This window comes from Pimephales promelas, chromosome 3 (assembly GCF_988280905.1).
Source record: "Pimephales promelas chromosome 3, fPimPro1.hap1.1, whole genome shotgun sequence".
In the NCBI taxonomy this organism is placed as follows: domain Eukaryota; kingdom Metazoa; phylum Chordata; class Actinopteri; order Cypriniformes; family Leuciscidae; genus Pimephales; species Pimephales promelas.
The window spans coordinates 17,533,816-17,556,680 of record NC_142771.1 but is presented as its reverse complement, the minus strand read 5'-3'; the positions used below and the strand labels follow the sequence as shown (position 1 = coordinate 17,556,680).

The 22,865-nt window shown below is 38.4% G+C and overlaps 2 protein-coding genes across 3 annotated transcripts; both read left to right on the top strand.

The window, feature by feature from the left end:
• The first annotated feature begins 612 nt into the window (after positions 1 to 612).
• Positions 613 to 19,373, top strand: b4galnt2.1 (beta-1,4-N-acetyl-galactosaminyltransferase 2 (SID blood group), tandem duplication 1). 2 transcript variants are annotated; one of them, XM_039687458.2, is made up of 13 exons: positions 613 to 762; positions 1,247 to 1,360; positions 1,727 to 1,765; positions 2,454 to 2,486; positions 2,578 to 2,727; positions 2,980 to 3,080; positions 8,291 to 8,349; positions 13,034 to 13,214; positions 17,067 to 17,153; positions 17,295 to 17,476; positions 17,593 to 17,736; positions 17,811 to 18,036; positions 18,138 to 19,373. In XM_039687458.2, the coding sequence occupies exons 2-13, from the start codon at positions 1,257 to 1,259 to the stop codon at positions 18,317 to 18,319; spliced, it is 1,488 nt and encodes a 495-aa protein (XP_039543392.2). In that variant the 5' UTR covers positions 613 to 762; positions 1,247 to 1,256; the 3' UTR covers positions 18,320 to 19,373. The 2 variants fall into 2 exon arrangements, with proteins under 2 accessions (XP_039543392.2, XP_039543394.2); XM_039687460.2 differs by lacking the exon at positions 613 to 762 and having other exon boundaries at positions 805 to 1,360.
• Positions 19,374 to 20,795: 1,422 nt separating this feature from the next.
• gngt2a (guanine nucleotide binding protein (G protein), gamma transducing activity polypeptide 2a) lies at positions 20,796 to 22,365 on the top strand. Its single transcript, XM_039687469.2, has 3 exons — positions 20,796 to 20,935; positions 21,844 to 21,933; positions 22,116 to 22,365. Exons 2-3 carry the CDS (start codon positions 21,850 to 21,852, stop codon positions 22,239 to 22,241), a joined length of 210 nt encoding a protein of 69 aa, XP_039543403.1. The 5' UTR covers positions 20,796 to 20,935; positions 21,844 to 21,849; the 3' UTR covers positions 22,242 to 22,365.
• Positions 22,366 to 22,865: the final 500 nt, after the last annotated feature.

The window sequence follows — 22,865 nt, the reverse complement described above, 5'->3', positions numbered from 1 at the left end:
AACGTAATTATAAAATTAAAGGATATAAAGGGATTTGAAAGGGGATCTTGTAAAAAAAAAAAAAAAAGCTTTGAAAGCTTTGTAAATGAACTGAGAAACATTCTGAATTAGAATATGATGTGGCCATTTGAAGAGAGATAAAGAAGTGTTTTTTTGTATAAAAGTTTTTCTCTTAGAGTTCTTCTGCTCATAACTGTTTGCACTTTGGCCTTATTACTCTCTGCAGATTTTCCACTCCTTCATTTTGTAAATGCATTAGTCTTCAGTGTGAATCGTAATGCTCAAGTAATATGATAGCCTACACATTATCAGTAATTCCTATAGCTTGGTGGTGCACTGTAAAGTGCTCGACTCCATCAGAGTTGAGTCTTGGTGGACACTGAGAAGGATGTCTCGGATATGCTCATAAGAAGAAGCAGTATTTGAAGAGTTCAGATGCAAAAGCCTCTAAATGCCATTTGAAATTTTCTTCTTTAATGATGATTTTTATCAAACTTGTATATTTATGTTCAGTAATTTCACTTAAATAACAATTTAAGTGAAATTACTGAACTTAAATATACAAGTTTGATAAAAATCATCATTAAAGAAGAAAATTTCAAATGGCATTTAGAGGCTTTTGCATATGAACTCTTCATTTGATGTTTTTATATATATATTATTATTATTATTATTATTATTATTTGTAGTTCATCTCAACAACGCATGCGTGAGAATGAGAGGACCTCGCCCTTGATGTGTTTCAGAACCCGGATATCCACGGTGAGTACATCCCACTTTTGTCGGGTTTCATGTGTGGTTATTATTTTGCTAATTCATGTGGACCTATGTCAGATGTTGATGATTGTTGTGACTGTTTACTGATGGGAAAGATGTGTGTGTACTTATGTCGAATGATTTGTCTAATGGCTTTCATCGCAGCTAAGAAAAGTGCGTCTGTCCTGTTTACACGACACCGTAATATCTGAAAGCCAGTTAGCTATAACACAAACTTAAGTTAGATCACCCAAAAATGTAAATCATTTACTCACTTGCATGTCATTCCAGCCTCACATTCAGTTTATGTTTTTAGTTGTCATTGAAGTGTTGTGATGTTCCTGTGTCAGATGTGTGTAACTGATGTCAAGTCATCCTCATTTATATAGCGCTTTTAACAATGAAGATTGTTTCAAAGCAGCTTTACAGTAATAAAAATATAGTTTAAATTTAAGTTTTGTGTAATTGTGTGTCACTGTTCTTTTCACAGACCATCTCTCATGACGTGCATGCACACCATCCGACGTAAATTTTTCCTGATTGGTGTTACACTGATCATTTTCTTAGTGTTGTTGAAAGTCATGAAAAGCATATCAGATCCCAGGTAAGTACAGTCCTTTTTTTTTCTCTGAGTCTGTTTCTGCTTCCGCTTTAAATCGTGACATAATGAACACTGTTTCCGAGTCCAAGCCTCAACTCATTTCAAATGAGAATACTATCTCAACAGCCGTTTATAACCACTATTTATTCATCTCACACATTCAAGATATTGTTTTAAAAACTCAGTGTAATTCTAATCTCCGGGATGATGGCGTCCCAAAAACCAATAATGTAATGATTTGTAAAAGATGAATCATTGTCTAGCAATTTGATATTTCAGTATGGAGATAACAGTTATAGGGTCATGATTTTTCAGTACAGCATACCTTGAGTGTCACCATTTGTTGTTTGCTTTTGAAATCTGACATAGAACATTTGGACCTGCAGCCGTGATGTCAGACTTAATGAGGTGATTGATTTATTCTTATTTTGAAAATTCTCAATATAATTTACACCGATTTCATATTTTAGAGCCACAATGGTGTTTTTAGTAACAGGGTGTTTCTTTAACCTTTGTGCATATAAAGTGGGACCCAAAAGGGTAAAAAAGTCATTATTATTATCAATCTTGAAAACAGTTTTGTAAAAAGAAATCCCCAAACTCACAGTAGCGTATAATGTTACAAAACCTTTCTATTTCAGATAAATGCCATTCTATTGTACTTTCTATTTAATCCTAAATTTATTTTTTACATAACTGTTTTCAACATTGATAATAATAAACATTTCTTGAGCAGCAAATTGGTGATTTCTGTACCATAATGTGACAGAAGACTGGAGTTGTCAGCATTATGTTCTGTTTGTTTCTGTTTTCATGGACTTTCTGTCTGTTTTTATTTGTCACTTGTTCTGATTCCACTCGTCTGTCTCCTTTGTTTCTATGTTTAATGTCATTATGAGTTCATTTGTCCCAGCTGTATCTTATTAATCATCTTGTTTCTGTTGGCTTTTATATATGCACCCTTCACCCTTGCCTTTTGTCTTTGTCCTGTCTCGTGTGATTTCCCTGCACTAGTTTTGAACCACATTATAAATGTGATTAAGTCAAAGAAACTATTTTACAAAGTAACTACATCTGTTGACTTTATTCTGTTCAGTAGTGCCAGTCTTGGACAAGACACGGCCTCAAGGTAAACTGTCAATAAAATGTTGCTAGTTAATATTAAGTAGATCTGGTTAAGATGGTCAACCTAACCTGGGGACTTTTTGTCATGTTTACAGCATAACTGAACACCATCATAGCTTTGGACCTTTGCGCAGGCCAAATGTTACTTGTGAAGGAGCTGAACTCGCCAAGCAATTTGCACCAGAAGATAAACTGGATGATATCATTGAGCGCAGAACACATGAGTTCAATCAACATCAACTCAGGTAGAACTGTTTTTTTTTTCTACATCTCACCCGAAATCCTGTAAAACAGCACCACAATGTTATGTACTCACTGCGTATCTTTGTTGTTTTCCGGTACATCTCTTATAGAAGTCCGACTTGCATCATCACATTTTCTCTGAGCAGGGGCGCAAGGAGAACATTCTATTGATCATTATTTTTGGGAGCCACTTATAAACTTTTTTTTTTTTTTAATAATATACCGGTTGTGCTATTTTCTTATGTTTTTCTTAGGATGAAGACAAACGAAGAAATTATTATCGCCACGGCCAACTCTCCTCTCCAATATCCTACCAGTTTCACTGTAGCTCCTCTGCAGAAAAGTTTAATACCAGGTAAGCATAGCTTTCCTGTTAAGTCGTGTCTAGGGGCCAGATTTACTAACAGCTTGTCACAGTTCAAACCATCTTTTGGCATTAAAAAAATACTATCAAGATTTACTAAAGACACGCCGTGAAAAATTATTGTTAAAATAGCACGGAAACTGGTAGTTTTGTGACTGAAAAGTATTTTTGCCCCGTTAATTAAATCTGTCCCAATGTTCAACTGGGCACAACCTCACCCTATATTCTATTTAGCAGGAACATAATGTACCTTTAAAAATGTTACAGCTAGCAATAGCGAGTTAGCTTTGAAAGCAAAATATCCCACCCTACCTTCAGAGTGCTCTACAAAGGCATGCCTCCTTCAAAACACATGAACTCGCACAGCAGGGATGAAAAAAAAAAAGCGTCACAAGAGATGGGGTTAAATTACCTCCTCATGTCTCAAAGCACATAACATTACAATTACAATGAATATAAAAATGTTTTAATAAAAATAAATAAATAAACGCACTCAGTTAGAGGGAACAAGTGTTGCGTAAGTTGCTTACACTACAGGAACCCACGGTCAACGCCGTGCGCGCCCAGCATCTACTTCATGAGTCCCAGGGATTCCCAGGGAACATGGATAAGTAGGAAACAGGTGGCCAGCACGTTATAAGCACATTTACGGTATACAGAGCGGCGATGTCGGTCCATATAAATATTCACCATACATTGCTGCTCAACCAGGAGAGCCAGAATCATGCTGACAGAAGTCTAGCCTGCAAGGCGGGTGTTACAAGACGGAAGACGAGATAGGATCCATGTGCAGCTTTTATTAGAATGGTCAAACAGGCAGGGGTCAGGAAACAGCAAAACCGGGATATCAGAGACTGAGCGCAGAGAGTCGTCAGGTAACAGGCAGAAGATCAGGGCAGGCAGCAAGAAACAATAATCCAAGGCAATCCAACTCAGGCCAGGCAGATAACAATCGTACAGATGAGAAAACAGTCCAAGATCAAAACCAGAGAAACAAGAAACAGGATCACACGCTCAGAATTACAGGCAGTGGCAATGTAATACTTCGCAAAGAGTTCATGGTTGAGTGTGGCTTATATGAAGAGTTCAGATGCAAAAGCCTCTAAATGCCATTTGAAATTTTCTTCTTTAATGATGATTTTTATCAAACTTGTATATTTAAGTTCAGTAATTTCACTTAAATAACAATTCATAGGTAATTATCATTGCCATTTAAGTGAAATCACTGAACTTAAATATCCAAGCTTGATAAAAATGATCATTCTAGAAGAAAATTTCAAATGGCACTTAGAGGCTTTTGCATCTGAACTCTTCATATGGAGAGTCTGATGAGGTGCAGGTGTGTGTGTAATCAATCACAGGGATGAGGCATTATGGGAAATGGAGTTCTGGTGGGAGTGATCAGTTCTGATGTGGAGTGCCCTCTGGTGATTCTCTGGGGCACTCCAACTGGTGATCGTCACGGCGGGAACTTACAAGATTATAAAACCTAACAAAAGTAGACGGCCAAAAGACGACCCATAGTGATGGCCAAATGAAGCTTTTGTGAAGCACTGAACCACTTGAGCCAATTGGTTCAAAAATGGGTTCATTACTCGAAGCTTCAGTTGCAGCGACCTCTCCTGGCGAAAAGCAAGGCTGCATATAAACAGTCAAATTAATCAGTGAGCAGTATTGGAGAAACTACTTTAGTTCTGAAGCATCTTTGCTAAGATCACCCTTGGATTTTTAACTATATTTCCTTTGAAAACTCTTTGATGCACACGCTAATGCTGAGCATAATGTTCTATTTACAAATAAAAATTGATAAATGTATGTTTTGTGTTATTTAGGAGAGAAAATATGGCATAGGTTGGTTGTGCTTGTGTAAATGGCAGGGGGTGATTTTTGGGATGGGGAACACTCAAAGATTTTTATTGAGGTACATTATTTTTTCAACAGTTTTTGGACTGAGTCGGTTTCTGTTTTTGCTCACAACCTCTCCAGACTTGGAAAACACTCGCTCACAAGGAACAGATGATGCTGGCGAGACGCGCCGTTCCAGTGAATCAACTGATTGGACCGCAAACCAGTCAAATGATTCATTCAGGCAATGAAGCACTTGCTGCTTCGGACATCATATGTCACATGATTTTTTTCGCACCAAAGCAAGCTTTGAAGCAGTGGTTCTCTAGGTTTGTAGTTCAGGGTTTCGAAGCACGTATCGAAGCTTCAGCGTCACACTGCCATCACTAACGACCCAGCCTGCCGGACCTGCCGCCTCACAAATGTCATGAATGGATATTTACCTTTACCTCTAGCATAAGCAACTTACACAATACGAGAGAACCTCTGACCTGCACCTGACTGCAGTTTAATGTTCAGTTAAAAAAACGTTCAGAGTATAACGTCACAGGTTTCTCTTCCAAATTACAGTAGGCTAGTAATGGCATGAAGGTAGCATAACTTGTTGTTTTGGTTGAGGAGGAACTGTAAATAGTGACTGCTGTTTCAGTTGCAGAGCTTGTGCTTACATCTTGTCTGTAAAGCATGATGAAAGGTGCTGATGACATATGGGGCCCTATCTTGCACCAAGCGCAAATGACACTGACGCATTTACCATTTCTATTTTGCACCTGCGTAAAGCGGACTTTTCCCTCCACAGACGCACGTTGGTAAACTAGGGAATTAATTTGCACTCCCTGGGTGGGTCGGCGCAAAAAAAGGGCGCCGAATTATGGATTTTGTCATCAAGCTAATAGATCTTTTATGGATGAGTGAATACATTGATGTTTTTTTTTTTTATGACTGTGGTGTAAAACAGGGTGCGATTGCTAGACGTAACGATAGGCTATACCAGCGCCACACGCAACGCGAGTCCCGCGGATATAAGTTAAAAGAATAAGGATGTTATATTCTACCGAAGTACATGCAAGTGCTGAATTAATACCCACAGGTCAGTTTATCAGATGAATGAAACTGCGCAGCACGGTTTCTTGCTCTAACATTTAAGGGTTAGTTCACCCAAAAATGAAAATTCTGTCAGTATTTACTCACCCTCATGTTGTTCCAACCCCGTAAGACCTTCGTTCATCTTCGGAACACAAATTAAGATATTTAAGATATTAAGATCGCTCCTGCATACAGTCCATAGGCTTCTTGAGGGACTGGCTCTTGCTGTCCCCGAAAAGTCATAAAAGACATTGTTAAAATAGTCCAAGTGACTACAGGGGCTCAATCTTAAGTTTATCAAACGACGAGAACACTTTTGTGCGCAAAAAAACAACAAAAATAACGACTTTATTTCAACTATTCGTTTATTTCTCCCTCTGCGCGAGTCAGGTTACTAGATTAATAGCGTAAGCTTCTGTTATTGTACGTCACACGCATCACACACACATGACCAGCGTCGGCCAATAGTGAGCCTACGTGTGACGTAGCTCTACGCAATCACACTACGTTAACTGACTACAGTCTTATGGAGAAGGAAGTGAATAGTTGAAATAAAGTCGTTATTTTTGTTGTTTTTTGCGCACAAAAGTGTTCGCGTCGTTTGATAAACTTAAGATTGAGCCCCTGTAGTCACTTGGACTATTTTAACGATGTCTTTAATTACTTTTCGGGGACAGCAAGAGCCAGTCCCTCAAGAACCTATGGACTAGTATGCAGGAGCGATCTTAATATCTTAAATATCTTAATTTGTGTTCCGAAGATGAACGAAGGTCTTATGGGGTTGGAACAACATGAGGGTGAGTAAATACTGACAGAATTTTCATTTGTTCAGAAAATGACGAGGGAAAGGTTAACACCAGCAGGACAAAAAGGACGAGGGGAGAATAACTCTATAGAAAGCGGCTCTTAAAACACGATCACCCACCAGAAAATGACGGAAAAAACATTCTTATGGTCTTATAAAATAATTATGATTAAAATATTTAAAATTCTTAAATATAACGTTAGAATATAGACCCTTTTACAGTTGGTAAACATGGTGACGTTTTTTGTGGGCGGAGCTTAGGTGGAGGCAAAAAGTTCCATGATCTGGCCACTTCACTAACGCTAGTTAGCAAGGATTGTTAGCTTGTTTTTTAACAATGACTGGAGAAAATCCGATATTATCTTAATGTGTAAGGTTACTCAGTGTCCAGGACCGCGATTGTTATTTCCAAAAGTTATTTTTAACGGACGGAACCAGATTGGCCGACCTGTAGCCGCCTACACGCACACTCATGGACGATCTGACAGGATTAACGTACGTTACCTCGGTTGAGTGGCCTGACTTCTACACCTACCTTATAGAGAAAACGATCGTAAAGAGAAACTGAGGCATATAAATCTTTAGATACCTATATGGTCCTGTACAAGACTTGTGTGTATGATCCGCAGTTCTGCCGAGTCAGCGCCGAGACCACGACAATGTAAAGAGTGACATTACAGTGCGATTTTAATGATGTGAATATTTTCTAGAAATAAAAGTTCCAGATACAGCATATTCATTTTTCCTCAATTCTTACACCAAACAACACAACAAGATGACATTTAATAATAGTAACAATTATTTAAGCTCCTTATTATGTAGCCGAATCTTTGCTGTTTTGCATTGGCCGCCTGCAGTTTTCACTTGTTTTGCCTCCAGCTAGCGCCGTGACGTAACTGTGACGTCGGCGCAAAAGGGGTCTATAATGCTCAAATGAGCAATTGTCGATTAAAAGAGTGTATAGACGCTTATACGACAAAGTTATGAAGATTAATATGATTACTTTACCAACTTATATTTGTTAAAATATATGCGTTTTATATTAGAAATAAATGACTCCTCCTTAACTGTCCGAAACACAGTGAGTAATTCGTTACTTATATAATTCGTTAATTATTGCTTACTAAATTAAACCTTATTATAAAGTGTTACCATTTTTTAATAAAGAATGTTGGCCGTAGGAATGTAAAATTAATTTGAAAATTTTAGGAATCTTACACTGGTTCAAACTTGGCTACTGTATTGAATGTGTATGATTTATATTGAAGTGTTTGGGACGTGCATTTGTATGGTAAGCTTTTTTGTTTTTGTAATCAGGGTCCCAAAGTGTATCAAAATTTGAATTTAGAAAGAAAGAATTATATCAGTATCGGCCAAAATGTTCATATCGGTGCATTGGTGAGGGACCAGCATAGCAAAAAATCACCTCTGCCTTTAAGTGAATTGCTTTATATTATAATTTCAGGTCTCGCTCTTCAAACACAAGGAAGATGTGAGACAACAATCAAGAGGGAGGCTTACAAGGTTGGTTTAATCTTCTAATGCCCTTTTTGATTTTTTTTCCCCATAGATATAAAAGCTCTTGTATGGTATTCATTCAATATGCATGCACATTAAAATCCTTTTTCACCATGAAATACTATTTGTTAAAGGAACACTCCGACTTTTTGGGACTTTAGCCTATTCACCTTATCCCCCAGAGTTAGATAAGTCCATACATACCTTTTTCATCTCCGTGCGTGCTATAAGTCTGTTTGACGCACCCACCGCTAGCCTAGCTTAGCACAAAGACTGGATGTGAATGGTTGCAGCTTTCATACTAATCCAAATGAGCGACAAAATAACGCAAACGTTTTCCTATTTACATGTTGTGGTTTGTATAGTCACAGACTGTACAAATATCAAGGCCATATGAGACACAGACATCTTACCGTATAAATACTATATTTCTGAAGGCGAAGCACTGCTACTTGGGCAGAGTGATAACCATCACCTGAGACGCACCGTGACGAGGAGCAGAGAGTTCGCTCAGTGTTGTAGTAAAGAGTCAGCGATTACTATAACGTTAGATAGAAAAGCATAGTTTATCATGGGTGTTTACTTTATTGCATCAGCTGTGACAATAAACAGGGGAGACCAGGTAATACCATGTTTCATTGAATTCCAACCAAAAACGCATCCAGATTTATAAATATCACAGAACATGAATAAATAATTATTATTACAGGATCAATATATTTTAAATGCAATTTATTAGCTAAACCAAATGTATTCAACAGCATATAATATACAGTATATTGCATTACTATAGGATAGAATAAGGGGAAAATAATAGCACAAATTGTTTTTGCACAATGAACTCACAGCCTATCGTACCCTTTTGCACGCTCAAGGTTGTTATTTACCATTATTTTAAAATTTAGGCTACTAGGCGCGCCGCGCGCAGGGTGCAAGTTCAACGCGCTCGTTTTTTTCCAAGCGTGTCCGCGCCGCATCAAGATAAAAACATATTCATACCCTAATCATATAATAGTGTCACTAACGTTACATTAGATCTGGCTAATGGCACTGTTACAGTAGGTCATCTAAAAACATAACGGAACACTTACCTCAGCCGCAGGTGATCCACTTGTCCTGTCTGTGCTATAGATGCCCGTATCCTTCAGCACAATAATGGTCCGTGTGGCAAATTCCATTTTTTTCAAAATAGTCGTCCTCATTGAAATGTACCGAGAAAACATAATGTCCCTTAATAATCTATTTAGGTGTGTTTGGATCAATATCCAGAGTAAGTAAGTTAGCCATTTCTTCATCCAGTCAGCGAATTCTGTGAAATGGTATTATTACCTCCCCTGTTTACTGTCGCAGCTATCTACAATAGAGCGAAAACCCATGACTCTAAACTATGCTTTTACTATTTATAAATTGCTGACTGTTACCCAAACACTGAGCGAACTCTCCGCTCCTCACCATGGCGTGTCTCAGGTGATGCGGTTATCACTCCGCCAAAGTAGCAGTGCTTCGCCTTCAGAGAATAGTTCCCAGGTGTTATACGGTTAAAAGATGTCTGTCTCATTTGACTTTGTTATTTGTACACTCTGTGACTATACAAATCACAACATGTAAATAGGAAAACGTTTGCGCTATTTTGTCACTCATTTGGATTAGTATGAAAGCTGCAACCATTCACATCCAGTCTTTGTGCTAAGCTAGGCTAGCGGTGGGTGCGTCAAACAGACTTATAGCACGCACGGAGATGAAAAAGGTATGTATGGACTTATCTAACTCTGGGGGATAAGGTGAATAGGCTAAAGTCCCAAAAAGTCGGAGTGTTCCTTTAAAGCTGCAGTCTGTAGTTTTTTTTTTATCCAAAATACATATTTCAGAAAATACATAACCAGCCAGTGTTCAAAACTATCTGCTTGCCTTAGCTCGATTTTAAAGGGGTCATGAACTGGCTTTTTAAATGTTATTATATTGTTGTCTGAGGTCAACTTATAACGTTCGCTTGCATTCAAAAACATCAAAATGAACAAGCAATAGGCTATTTTGTACCCTGGTTGTGAGCCTACCTAAAAAACAGTCGGTTTTTATGGGCGTGTCGCACTGAAGACTTGGAAGTAAACACCCACTGCTGCGAGTGGAGAACAGTTTTGCATATTATAATGAGTTTCACTCACCCGTCGGTGTACGTGGGGGAAAACGTCTTATGTTGTCAAATGGCAACCGGATTCGCCCATACATGTTCAACCCAGTGTGTTGCACAATATTTCTGTCAGATCCAATATAGACGGCACAGCACCGTTCTTTACTCTTAATCGGTCTGCAAATCAAGTCTTGTTGACAAAACAATCCTCAGTGAAATGAAGCGAACAGACGACGATTTTTTACCTCATCAGCTGGAACGTCATTAAAAATAAATTATCCATGCAGTCCTATTGGAATCCACAGGAAGCTTATGCAGCGACTGTCTTGCACAACCAGGCACTGCACAATATTCTGTATTGCTCCGTAGCGATCCAGTTTGTCATCACGAGGTAAGCATGTACATGTATGATACTTATGTGTGTAATGCGCGAATCGGTGGGCGGGGCTAAACCTGCCGTGGTGAAGCAGGCGTTGATCATCTTCTGTGGGGGTGGTGTTTTATCCTATTTGTCGTCATAGTTACCCACTTTTAAAAACGAGTCGTTTTTAGAGGCTGTGTCAATAAAAGCTTTTATTGGACTAACAAGGACGTTTTCAGTTCTGAAACCAATTACAGGATATTCTTATAATATGATGACCTCTTAGATGTCAAAAGCTCACGGAAAATTAGATTTCTCAGTTCATCACCCCTTTAAGTTACCGCTTATATTGTTTTTAATTCCAGTGGTACTGGTGGATTTCCAGTATCACCAGTACTGGTGGAAGAGATTCAATGTCTTTGCGTCATTACGTCACATCTGTTCACATAAAGGAGTCTCCGCTAGTAGGTTATATTGCGTGTGAGCAACTTGGAGGTGAAGATGTATAGCCTTTTCACACAGCACTTGATTAAATGCATTAATTTGATGATGGATTCAGAAAGATTCAAATGACAATCACCAGCGACAACTAGAGACTCACCAGTTGTAAAATGCAAAAGACTTCGTTTGGACTTGTTAAGTCGGAGTGGCTACAGAAAAAAAGAGACTGCAACCGGAACCATGCGAAAGCAAGGATACATATCGGAAAGGAAATTGCATGTAATCACACAATGCTTACATTGTTAACATTAACAATTTGAGAACAAAGCATAATTTGCACGGTTTTGCATGATAACTTATTTGCGAGTGGATGTTACTAGTTCAGATGACATTATCCGGTGAAAATTATTATGTTGGTCATACTTCCAAAAATAATAATCGGTAACACTTTATTTTACGATCCGCGAACAACTGTGTAAGTACACCGAAATTACGGTGTACGTTTCTGTAATTATAGTGTACTTCCGTGTAGGTATAAGGGAACAATATTTTAAGTTTGGGGTAATAAAGGGGTAACAAGCACCACTTTAATTTACAGCCTGCAGGAGTTACACTTATTATGTAACTACACAGAACAGGAGGGGTAACAAGCGCCACTTTAATTTACAGCCCGCAGGAGTTACACTTACCCTGTAACTACGCAGAACAAGGGGGTAACAAACGCTACTTACTATGTAGCAAAACGAAACAACACTTTTTGCACTGTAATTACAGAGAAAGGTACTTTTATCAAGAAAACAAAACAACAACAACAACAAAAAAAACGTTTTAATTACACAGTATATTTGCCCTGACATTTAAGTGTCATTGCAATTCAATGGGACACGGTACGTACTAATTACCACATGGTACGGTCTAAATTAAAATCATAGCAGAAACAAATTATTTTGACTTTTCTAGTAATCTAGTAAGAAAAGCCAATACATTTATATATATATATATATATATACAGTATATGTTTAATTTTCAACCCACAGATGTCAAAATTATCCTGAACATGTTTGCCAGAAATGTGATACATTTTATAAAAAACAGACGTACAATCTTTGCCTGGAATATATTAACAGAATAGGTACCTGTTATTTTTTAACTAATTAAATAATTTGCTTGTACATCTGCTTGTTACCCCCTTATTACCCCAAACTTAACATATTGTTCCCTTATACCTACACTGAAGTACACCATAATTAAAGAAATATACACCGTAATTTCAGTGTACTTACAAAGTTATTTGCAGGTTGTATATCTGCTTGTTACCCCTTTATTACCCCAAACTTAACATATTATTCCCTTATACCTACACGGAAGTACACTATAATTACAGAAACGTACACCGTAATTTCGGTGTACTTACACAGTTGTTTGCGGGTCGTAAAATAAAGTGTTACCTAATAATCTGTGATTCTGAATGTCAGTATCCACACTGGCGCAGTGACTGACAGTCTCACAGTCTCCTCAAACATTGTGTTCATCCGCGCTGTGCCGTGTCGAGGGTGTTGAAGTACAACTCACAAAAAGTTGATAATTCTGCGAATAATTGCAATTACAGATTTCGAACAGAAATGGCAAAAAAGGAGAAAAACGCCGGACTGCTGCTTTAAGCGTTAAATGCATGTTGATGCAAAATCTTGAGACAGGTGAATTGTGATTCCATTTTAAATCTAAACTTACATTTGCATTAAACACAATGATGTCTGCAGGTGTCTTTGAGCGTGAAGAGTGGAGTGCTGTCAGTAGAGAAGGTTCTGGATGGACAGCAGGTGGATGGACGGGGTCAGAGTGAACTGAACATCTCATCTAGCAGCCTCGCACAACTCAATGATCTGCTATCAAGAGTGACCTACACCAGCACTATCTACCGTGTCAAGGCTGAAGATTTAGGTAAGGTATAGCTGCATATAAATGTACAGGAGTTACTGAATTGCAGCCTTCCAGCCAGCACACCCATGTGGGGCCCAGATGGGCTTGACCTGGGCTATCTAATGCCCAGCAAACAAATTTAGGTTCTTAGAATGTTCTGGGAACGTTAGATTTTGATTCCCAGAACATTTCTAGAACTTTCCCTTAAGGTTAAGGGAACGTTCCCGGAACATTCTCCTTATATTATAAAAACGGAACCTAAAAATAACCTACATGGAACGTTCCTATAACGTTCTTGTTTGGTTCCCAAAAAAATAACCTCATGGGACCATTCGGGAACGTTAGGGGAACGTTCTGTGTACCGCCTCGCCTGGACTCGGCTCGCGTTTCGCTCCGTTTTCCATTGCTGACAGTACCGCCACAAATAGTACCTGGTCGTCATAGCGATGCCTTTCGTTCCTTTTTGCCTCATCACACTCTCGCTGGATCCTCTCTTCGGCAACCAAACAAAGGAAAGTCTGCACCTCCTCGTTTGACCATGGCATATTCTTCAGAGTTGCCATAAATTGTAGTTGTAGTAAGTTTAGTAACTATCTCTGGCCAAACTATTTAAAAACGGCGAAGTTATTCTGGATACTCCATCAGGCAAATGCAATTATGACACCGTGAATAGTGATGAGACTCTCTTGACCATGTCTCTCGCATTGTTTTCACGTCACATTTTAGTATCGCCTCAGCTCGTTCAGAACGTAGCCGGAGGTGATACAAAAAAAGTACCCGAAAGCAGGTACAGGTACAACTTTTACACAGTGGAAACCCAAACAAACGAGCCGAGTCGAGCTGGTACTGTGTAGTGGAAAAGCACCATAACTGAGGCCCAGCCAGTGTTGTCGCAGTTTCCAAGTAGGCCCCACATGGGTTAGGACCCAGATTAAATCAACATTTCTCAGTGTGCTCACTACCTTGGGGTTTATATGACCACAATCAACTTTTCCATAGTAAATAAACATGGTTCCCTTCATCTCAATTGCATACAATTTTGTCACTTTTTCTACATTATCTACATTACATCAATTCAATGACCTCAAAGTTCTACAATAGAAAACAGAATAAAAACAGAAACACAGTTCTGGATGTACTGCAGCTGCTTGATGTTCTTGCTTGGGATCCCGATTAGGAGCGCATTGCAATAATCCAGCCTGGGGGAAACAAAGGCATGGACAAGTTTTTCGGCTTCGGGGAAAGTGAGCATTGGTCGGAGCTTTGCAATGTTCATAAGATGAAAGAAAGTGGTTTTACAAAGATGTTTAATGTGGGCCTCAAAGGTCAAGTGAGGGTCCATTCTAACACTCAAGGTTTGTATCTGAGGGTGAGAGGTGGATATCATGACCAGAGAAGGTGATGCTGGTGTATGACTGGGTCTGGTGCGGTTGAAAGCAGTGTTGTAGTCGAGACCACCTCACGCGAGTCCGAGTCGACACCGAGACCAGAGAGAGTCGAGTCCGAGTCAAGACCGAGTCCATAGAGAGTCGAGTCCGAGTCGAGTCCGAGACCAGAGACGGTCGAGTCCGAGTCGAGACCGAGACCAGTGAGGGTTGATTACCTAATTTACTTTTATTTACTTAGAGAAATTTTTTTTTTTTTTGTGAATTTACTTAGAGTTTAAAAATATGATCAGTTTAGGGTAAAAAGGCCACATAGTAGGTGGTGTTAAAAGTAATTTTATTACAATTTGTCATGCGCAGTTGCGCACTAGAAAATCACCAATCACTGGGCGTGTCAATCAATTTAAAGAAATATTTTATTAACATACATTAATAATCATGAAAAATATTTTTAATTGAACTCGAGTGGACTCGGGAATAATTCCGAGTCCTAAAAAAAAAATGTTCGAGTACGAGTCAATTCCGAGTCCAAATGGACATGAGTCCATGACAAGACCAAGACCATTAAAATATGGACTCGAGACCGAGTCCGAGACGAGTCCGAGTCTCGAGTACTACAACACTGGTTGAAAGTATGGAAGGGGCTGCAGAGAGGTTTGGATTGTTTTGATGCAAATTTGGGTGTCATCAGCGTAGCAATGGAAAGATATTCCGTGCTGGCGGATGACATGACCAAGGGTGAGCATGTAAAGCATGAAGAGGGTGGGGCCATGGACTGATCCTTGAGGGATCCTTGAGTATGGGTCCGATTTAGCAGCACCCAGGGATACATACTCAGTTCTGTCCGTGAGATATGATGTAAACCAGGACAGATTAGTAACAGAGAGTCCAATGGAGGAGTGGAGGCAGTGTAAAAGAATATGGTGGTCAACTGTGTCAAATGCTACAGTGAGTAGGGTTGGGTATCGAGAATCGAGTATCGATTGGAACCGAGACTAACTTTTTGTTTTTCCCGGAATCGTTCAAAAGTTAAAATTTCGATTCCTAGTTTCGATATTCACAGTCCGCCGAGCGAAAGAAGAAACCGCTGAACAACACCAACGAAGAAGCGTCTACCGGAAGTGTTGGCATAACCACGCGAGTCGAACATGAGTACCTTACGTCGGCGATCCAAAGTGTGGCTTCACTTTTCTAAAAATAACGAAATCTCGGCAAAATGCAAAATTTGTGACAAAAGGAGAATTTTTACAGAAGGAATATTTCCTTCAGAAAGGATTATTTCCTTCAGAAAGGCCATTGGTTAGCGAGGTTAGCTAAACTTTTTTGCCCCTGCCTCTTAAAAGAATCGGAATCGAGAATCGTTAGGAACCGGAATCGAAACAAGGAATCGGAATCGGAATCAGAATCGTTCAAATTCAAACGATACCCAACCTAACAGTGAGATCATCAGCAGGTCATTAGTGACCCTGACCAAGGCAGTTTCTGTACTGTGGCCAGAGCGAAAACCAGACTAGAACTTCTCATAAACACTGTTTCTTGCGAGATGATTGTGGAGCAAACCTTTGACAGAAAGGGAGGTTGAAGTTGTTAGCTGGTACTTTGCGGTCAAGGCAAGGCTTTTTGAGTATTGGCTTAATAACCACAGTTTTCAAAGACTTAGGAACTTTGCCAGATCGGAGAGACTGATTGATTATATTGGTCATTATGGGACTTATTGTAGAGGAATTACTTTTTTATCGGGGCTGAGCGAAAAAGATCCATATCGCAGGTGGAGGGCTTCATCTTCCTTACAGTGTCTTCGATGTCATGCTGAGTGTTATCCGTAAAACAGCAGAGGAGCTGTGTAGTCCCAGATTGAGGGTCAGTGAATGTAACTGGGTGCGAAGGAGCAGATACAGTGGGAGGCTGGAGGAGGGGGGGCTGGAGAGAAGGGAACAGATCTTTACAATTTTTGTGTAAAAGGAGATGAAGGTTTTGCAACTCTCCGGCATGTTCTCCAAGTGTAGGGGGATCTGAGGTTTGAGGAGACGATTTATGGTTGAGAAAAGTTGCTTGGAGGGCTATTGCAGTTTATATGGAAGTAGAAACGGGACCGGGTGTCACTGAGGGACTTGCTGTAGGCCCTCTGATGTTCCAGGTACGTTAACTTGTGAACAGCAAGCCCTGAGTCCTTGAAACGCTGTTAAAATGTGAAAATATAGTGAAAATATATCTATGCTAAATATAATTAGCCTCTAACATACACACTGTCGAGTAAAATCTATTGATTAGCTAATGTCAAATGATCGACATTATTTAGTCACATATGATTTACTTGCATTGAGGGTTGTCATGAGATTTTCAATGTCTTCTTTTATCTTAAGTTGATTTAATCTAAAGCCGTGGCTGGAAGGCAGTTGTAGTTCTTGCTTTTCTCTTTTTTTCTGTTCTGTTCTGTGAATGTGCCCAAATAGAAACAAAATAAATGTCTTCTTTTTCTTCTTTCTAGTTCATTTCTCTTACGATGACCACAAAGCCATATTCCCACTCATGATCAGGAGACCATCAGTTCCTGTTCTTTTGGACCCAGGAAAAGGTAAGGCCACGAATTAAAACACTACAGAACAGCATGCTACCATGGCATCAGACATGCTTGTTATAACAATACCTAAACATCTATAAAGTTTGTAAAACCTGTTAATGAAATGCACCTACTTCTCTCTCTTTTTCAATTCAGATATTAACTCACAGGTTACCATAATTACCAAGACGTTCCTGAGGTATAAGGAGCTGAACACCCTCATCCAGAGTATCAGGAAGTTTTACCCAAATATCAAGATCATTGTTGCGGATGACAGCCTGAAGCCTGAGCATGTGTCTGGAAACAACATTGAGCACTACATCATGCCTCCTGCACAGGTACACACCTCGGCCTCAACACTTCATTTGATCTAATGCTGTATGTCACACATCTTGGATTATAACTGTAGATTACCTGGCAACTAATCACTGCTAATGATTATTTGGTTCCTCAGGGATGGTTTGCAGGCAGAAATCTGGCTTTATCCCAACTCACAACAAAATACTTCTTGTGGGTAGATGATGATTTTTTGTTCTTGAAAGAGACCCGAATTGAGAGTTTTGTGGAGATTATGGAAGCAGTTCCAGAACTAGACGTGGTAAGTTTGAAATTATATTATTTAGAGGGGTGAGCACTACAGCACTGTTAAACAAGCTCTTTTTCTCTTTTTAGCTTGGTGGTGAGGTCTCAGGCGAACAGTTCCATTTCACTCTCGAGTATGATGAGGGAGATGAAGAAGGTGGTTGTCTAAATCGTATTAAAGGAGGATTCCATCAGCGACTTTCCGGTTATGATCGATGTGTTTTAGTGGATGGCGTCATTAATTATTTCTTAGCGAGGACTGAAGCCATCCGAAGAATTGGCTTTGACCCATTACTTAAAAGAGTAGGACACACAGGTAAACATACAAAATTTTACATCAGTAAAACATCTTCATTGATTGATCCATTTATTCTTCCTTTTAATTCTTAAATTCTCCTTTTATTTATTTCCCCCCAGAGTTCTTCATTGATGCACTTGGGAAACTGTTAGTCGCATCATGCAAAGGACTTTCTATTGGTCACCAGACACATCGGGCACAAACCGAATATGACTCATACCGGACTCAAGGGAAACTTGAAGAGAAGAGAAAACTAGCCCATCATTTCTTTAAGAATTATCTTAACTACATCAAGTACTGATTAGAAGTAATTACTGATCACACAGTAGTTACAAACAAATTACTGTGCGATCAGATAAAACAACAAATTGCACAGATGACATCTGCAAGTCACAAGATTTTACAGTAGTGAAAAATGTATTTCTATGGACAAAATACAGCTGAAGAATAGCAGAGGAGAGTGAGCTGCTGCGCATGAAGTGCACAACCTAAGTTGCCCTAAACGGTTGACTTTCTGTTTATGCTTTCTGAGCAATTTTTTGGTAAAAGCCTAAATTCATTATTAAAAGCCTAAATTCAATGTGTTCATCATTTAAAGCAATCCAATCTCTTCAGAAACTTTTGACTGATCCGCTCGATTCATATGGATTATGTAAGTGGCCACTGGAGGCCGCTAGAGGTAGTATATTCTTAGTGAGGTAATTCATGTGACTGGGTTGGAGGCTGTGCACCCAACTAATAATTCGATTTGCACTTGCCTGACTTCTCTCATCTCCGAAGATCAGGGACATGTAAGTTGACTCTTAAACTGTGTAAATTGTGAAATCCTGGTGCTCTTCACTTTACAATATTAAGTAGTTCATGTATTTCCATTTTCATGCGTTTTTGGTGAAGTTTGCTTTGTCTTATTTCCACACATGTGTGTGCTGTTTTAGTTCAGAGACCTTCAAGCTAGCGTCTAATTACGAAAAGCAGCAAATCTAAAATTTGCACCCTTGGTGAGCGGAGTAAGGTGTGTATCATTTGGCTCTATGTATAATAGGACTTCAAGGATGTAAAATGTCAAATTTTGACTGTTATTGGAAATTATTTTTGTTGTTTATCTTGTACCATGAAAGTGTATATGTTAAAGGAGACAATTATTGTCTTTAGTTGTTCTTTAAATAACTTAAAAGGTCACTTGATTTGCATTGTACATGTACAAAAATGCATCTTGATGTAACGTTACTGTAAATGAGGTGAGGATTTTGTTTGCGAATTTGTGTCTAAAGGTTCATTAATCAGCTATTTGTGTTTACTTATAGTTTTCACGGTGCTCACGCTGATTTGGATGAATAAAAATTACTGCACCCGTTTGAGACTCTCTGCCATTTATTAAGGAGCCAAGGGCTGCAACAGATTAGTTTGACTATTTTTCTCTTCATGAACTTTTGAAATGACAAAGTGGTAGAGGACAAATGGAGGTATAGAAATCTCTCAGATTTTATTTTGAAAATCTTTATTTGTGTTTCAGAAAATGAATGAACAATTTACAGGTTTGGAACAACTTGAGGGGAGATTAATTCATGACAATTTTGGGGGGGAGGGGGGGGATTAACCCTTTAAAGGAAGGGCAATTATGTTATTAGCAAGGAAATTCCATCAACAGGAAATAAATAACCTTGCTCTATATTTCATAGTGAAAAGCAAGAGTGAGAATGACATCTTTGAGTCTAATCTCTTGGATTAAGACAGTCAAGACCTTGTGATGGGATTAGCTGAGGTGACGTATTTAAGGCAAGCGGCTTGTCTCCAAGATAACAGATCACTCAGATGAGGCCTTTAATTGGCATAGACATAACAAAGTTAAAAGACCAAATACAAGATCATTCAGACTATAGGTCAACATTTGCATTTCTCTGCCATTATGGATATCAAAATATTCCGATTTTATTTGAAATGCGTGGACATGGTGTGACTTGTCTGCTAACACTCACCTACAAGTGTGCTATCAGACAATAAAAAGGATCAAGGATAACTCCCATGTCAACAGTCACAGGTCTGTGCCTCTATAAAGAGAGATCAGAGGTCATAATATTTGTGTCTCTTGCCTTGAAAAACATGCATTTCAAAATGAGTGATCCCCATGCCAGTAATTGGTAATTATACATGATGAGATTATATATCAACCAGGCTGATTAACTGTCTATTTTAAGAACAGTTTTTTCAATTGATAATGAATGAATTAATCAATAAATTATTTAAGTGAATATTGTTTACAATGAAAATATATTTAATTTCAGAAATGTAGTAATACAGTTGTTGCTAATTTCTTGGAGTAAATATAGTGTAAATTGAATTATGTATAAGCATTTTATTGTCCATCAGCAAAACCCTATATCGATCAACCACTTATTGATACTTCTTGTGTTTCGGGATGATTGACTTTTAATAGGGTGGCTCACACATTCAGTCGGTCATGTCTAGGCCACCTGCTCTTATCCAAAACTAATTCACTTTTCAAGAGAAGGTCACCTGTGTTTTTTTTTTTTTTTTTTTTTAACAAAGCTGAAGCACTTAAAATCATAATATGCAGAGATAAATCTCGCACAAAATCAATTTTTTTCATGGTACATGACATTACATCAAATGAAATCTTGTAAGAAGAACAGCCCACACACTCTGCCCTTATTCCGTGTGATTTGACCTCCTTAATTACCGCGATGGCTTAAGCTGATCAGAAATCTGGATGAAGGAAGTGTGCTTGTTGGGGATCAGACCCACCCCCCACGTCTTACCATCTGGAGGTGATCCTGAAGAGACGCCAGCACCAGAACAACGCGCTCAGTTCATCTCCAGACCACAAACCTTGCACATGGTCCCTTAAAAGTGCAGAGAGTGACCTGTCCCCTCCATTGGCTGCCCCACTGACCGATAGGTAAGTAAAACATAACAATGCTCTAAAGGTGATAAATGTGTATGTATGAATAATTATGTTCTAACGATGAATTATATGAGTGACAATATGCATATATTAACAATACAGAACAGATAAAAGTAAGTATGTGAGTAAAATTTACGAGGAATTTTGAATGATGTAATACTATGCTATCATCTGAATGATATCAATGTAAGTTGCAGTAGTGGAAAATCATCTTGCCGGAAGAAGAAATGGAAGAACCATATAAATAAGTTATGACATAGTTTATCATGCTCATCTGGGAAACGCTACTTGTGTCAAAAGGTCTTGAAATTTGTATATGGTCATTTTAAGTGACATTACATTTTGTAGAATCAGTTACATAAATATTTAGGTTACATAATTATTTTTACTTTTATCATATGTAATACAATTTGATATTAGATTAATATTAGCAATTTTGTTCACACCTAATGAGAGAAGTCGTTTTTAGTTAAATTGCAAACTCTCTAGAAACAAGCAATGACAACGCTAAACACAATGAATATTTGTAACTTGGGTGACAGACAGGTTTAAGTTGTTTAGTGTTGTTATTCGGTTTTCTTGTGTAAAAATATTCAGTCTGTTTAAATAGCAAGAGAGCTGTCAATTTACTATGGCGACTCAACTGATCTTTTTCCAATAGTTTAATATTACACAATCATGCACTGAACCTGTTCTGCTCACTTGACTTCTGAATGGTAAAATCTGTAAATGCATTGACGCTTAATATAAGCATTTCCATTTCCATAATGTGTCAAAGTAAATTGATTTTAAAGGACAGCTATTGGGGTATATGGAGGTATTTGGAAATGCAAATAAAACACACAAAAACGTGTGCCAATATCACAGATTTAACATTAGACCCAATAACTTTATTTGCTCAGGGCAAGATGGCACGGGATATGTCCGATAAGGACATCCTGAAAATGGAGCTGGAACAACTTCAGAAGGAGGTTAAGAACACTAGAGAGCCTGTAAGTTCCTCTGCCTTCTGATTTATTTGGCAGCCCAAAGAAATATGTCTCATTCATTCTTTACATAGCCCCCTTGCATTTTTTGTTTATTAAATATTTCGTTTATGTTTATTTTGTTTATATAATGCTTTCAGGTTCCAGTAAAAGGCACGTATCTGACATACTTTTCCTCCTTTCCTCAGGTCTCTAAAACTGCAAAGGAGATTTGTGAATGGGTTGAGGCCCAAGCCGCAGAAGATCCTCTTGTAAAAGGAGTTCCTGAGGACAAAAATCCCTTCAAGGAAAAGGGTGGATGCATAATAACTTAGCCTATGTGAATTCTTGTAGCAAAAGTAAGATGTGTTCATTTGTGCTAATGAGAGCTGTTTATCTGTTATCTGAACTTAGATGAGGAATAAGCGCATTGTGCTTAGCTTTAGCATCTCTACTAGACGCCATACAGACTGCAAGACACAGTCAAAAAGGATTGTGTTTTGTATTAAGGATGGGGCCCTCTTGAAGCAAACTCTTTGTAAAAAAAACTGGCTGTAATTCCATTCTTGTTCCATCTGTCATTCCATTATCCAAAAAATAAAGTCACATTCAGAAAGCAAAAAATTATCTGTTCATTCAATTTAATGAAATTAGTTTTCCTTCTACCACATAAATTCAGAAGGATTTCTGTTTTGGAACTGAGACTTCACAAAGAAAGAAGATAGATTCCATGCTTGCTTGAGTCATGTAAATGTAACCCAACCAATTAATTGAGACTGTGTTCCTATGTATTTTCATGCATGATTTTTTTTTATATATATATTTTTCCTTGCCTAATGCATGAATTGTTCAGACGTATGTTTTATTATTATTTTATTTATTATTTTGTTTTTCGCGATGAGGGACGAAAATAAGAAAGAATTGAGTCGGTGGTGCTGACGTCACATGCTCATTGAAGA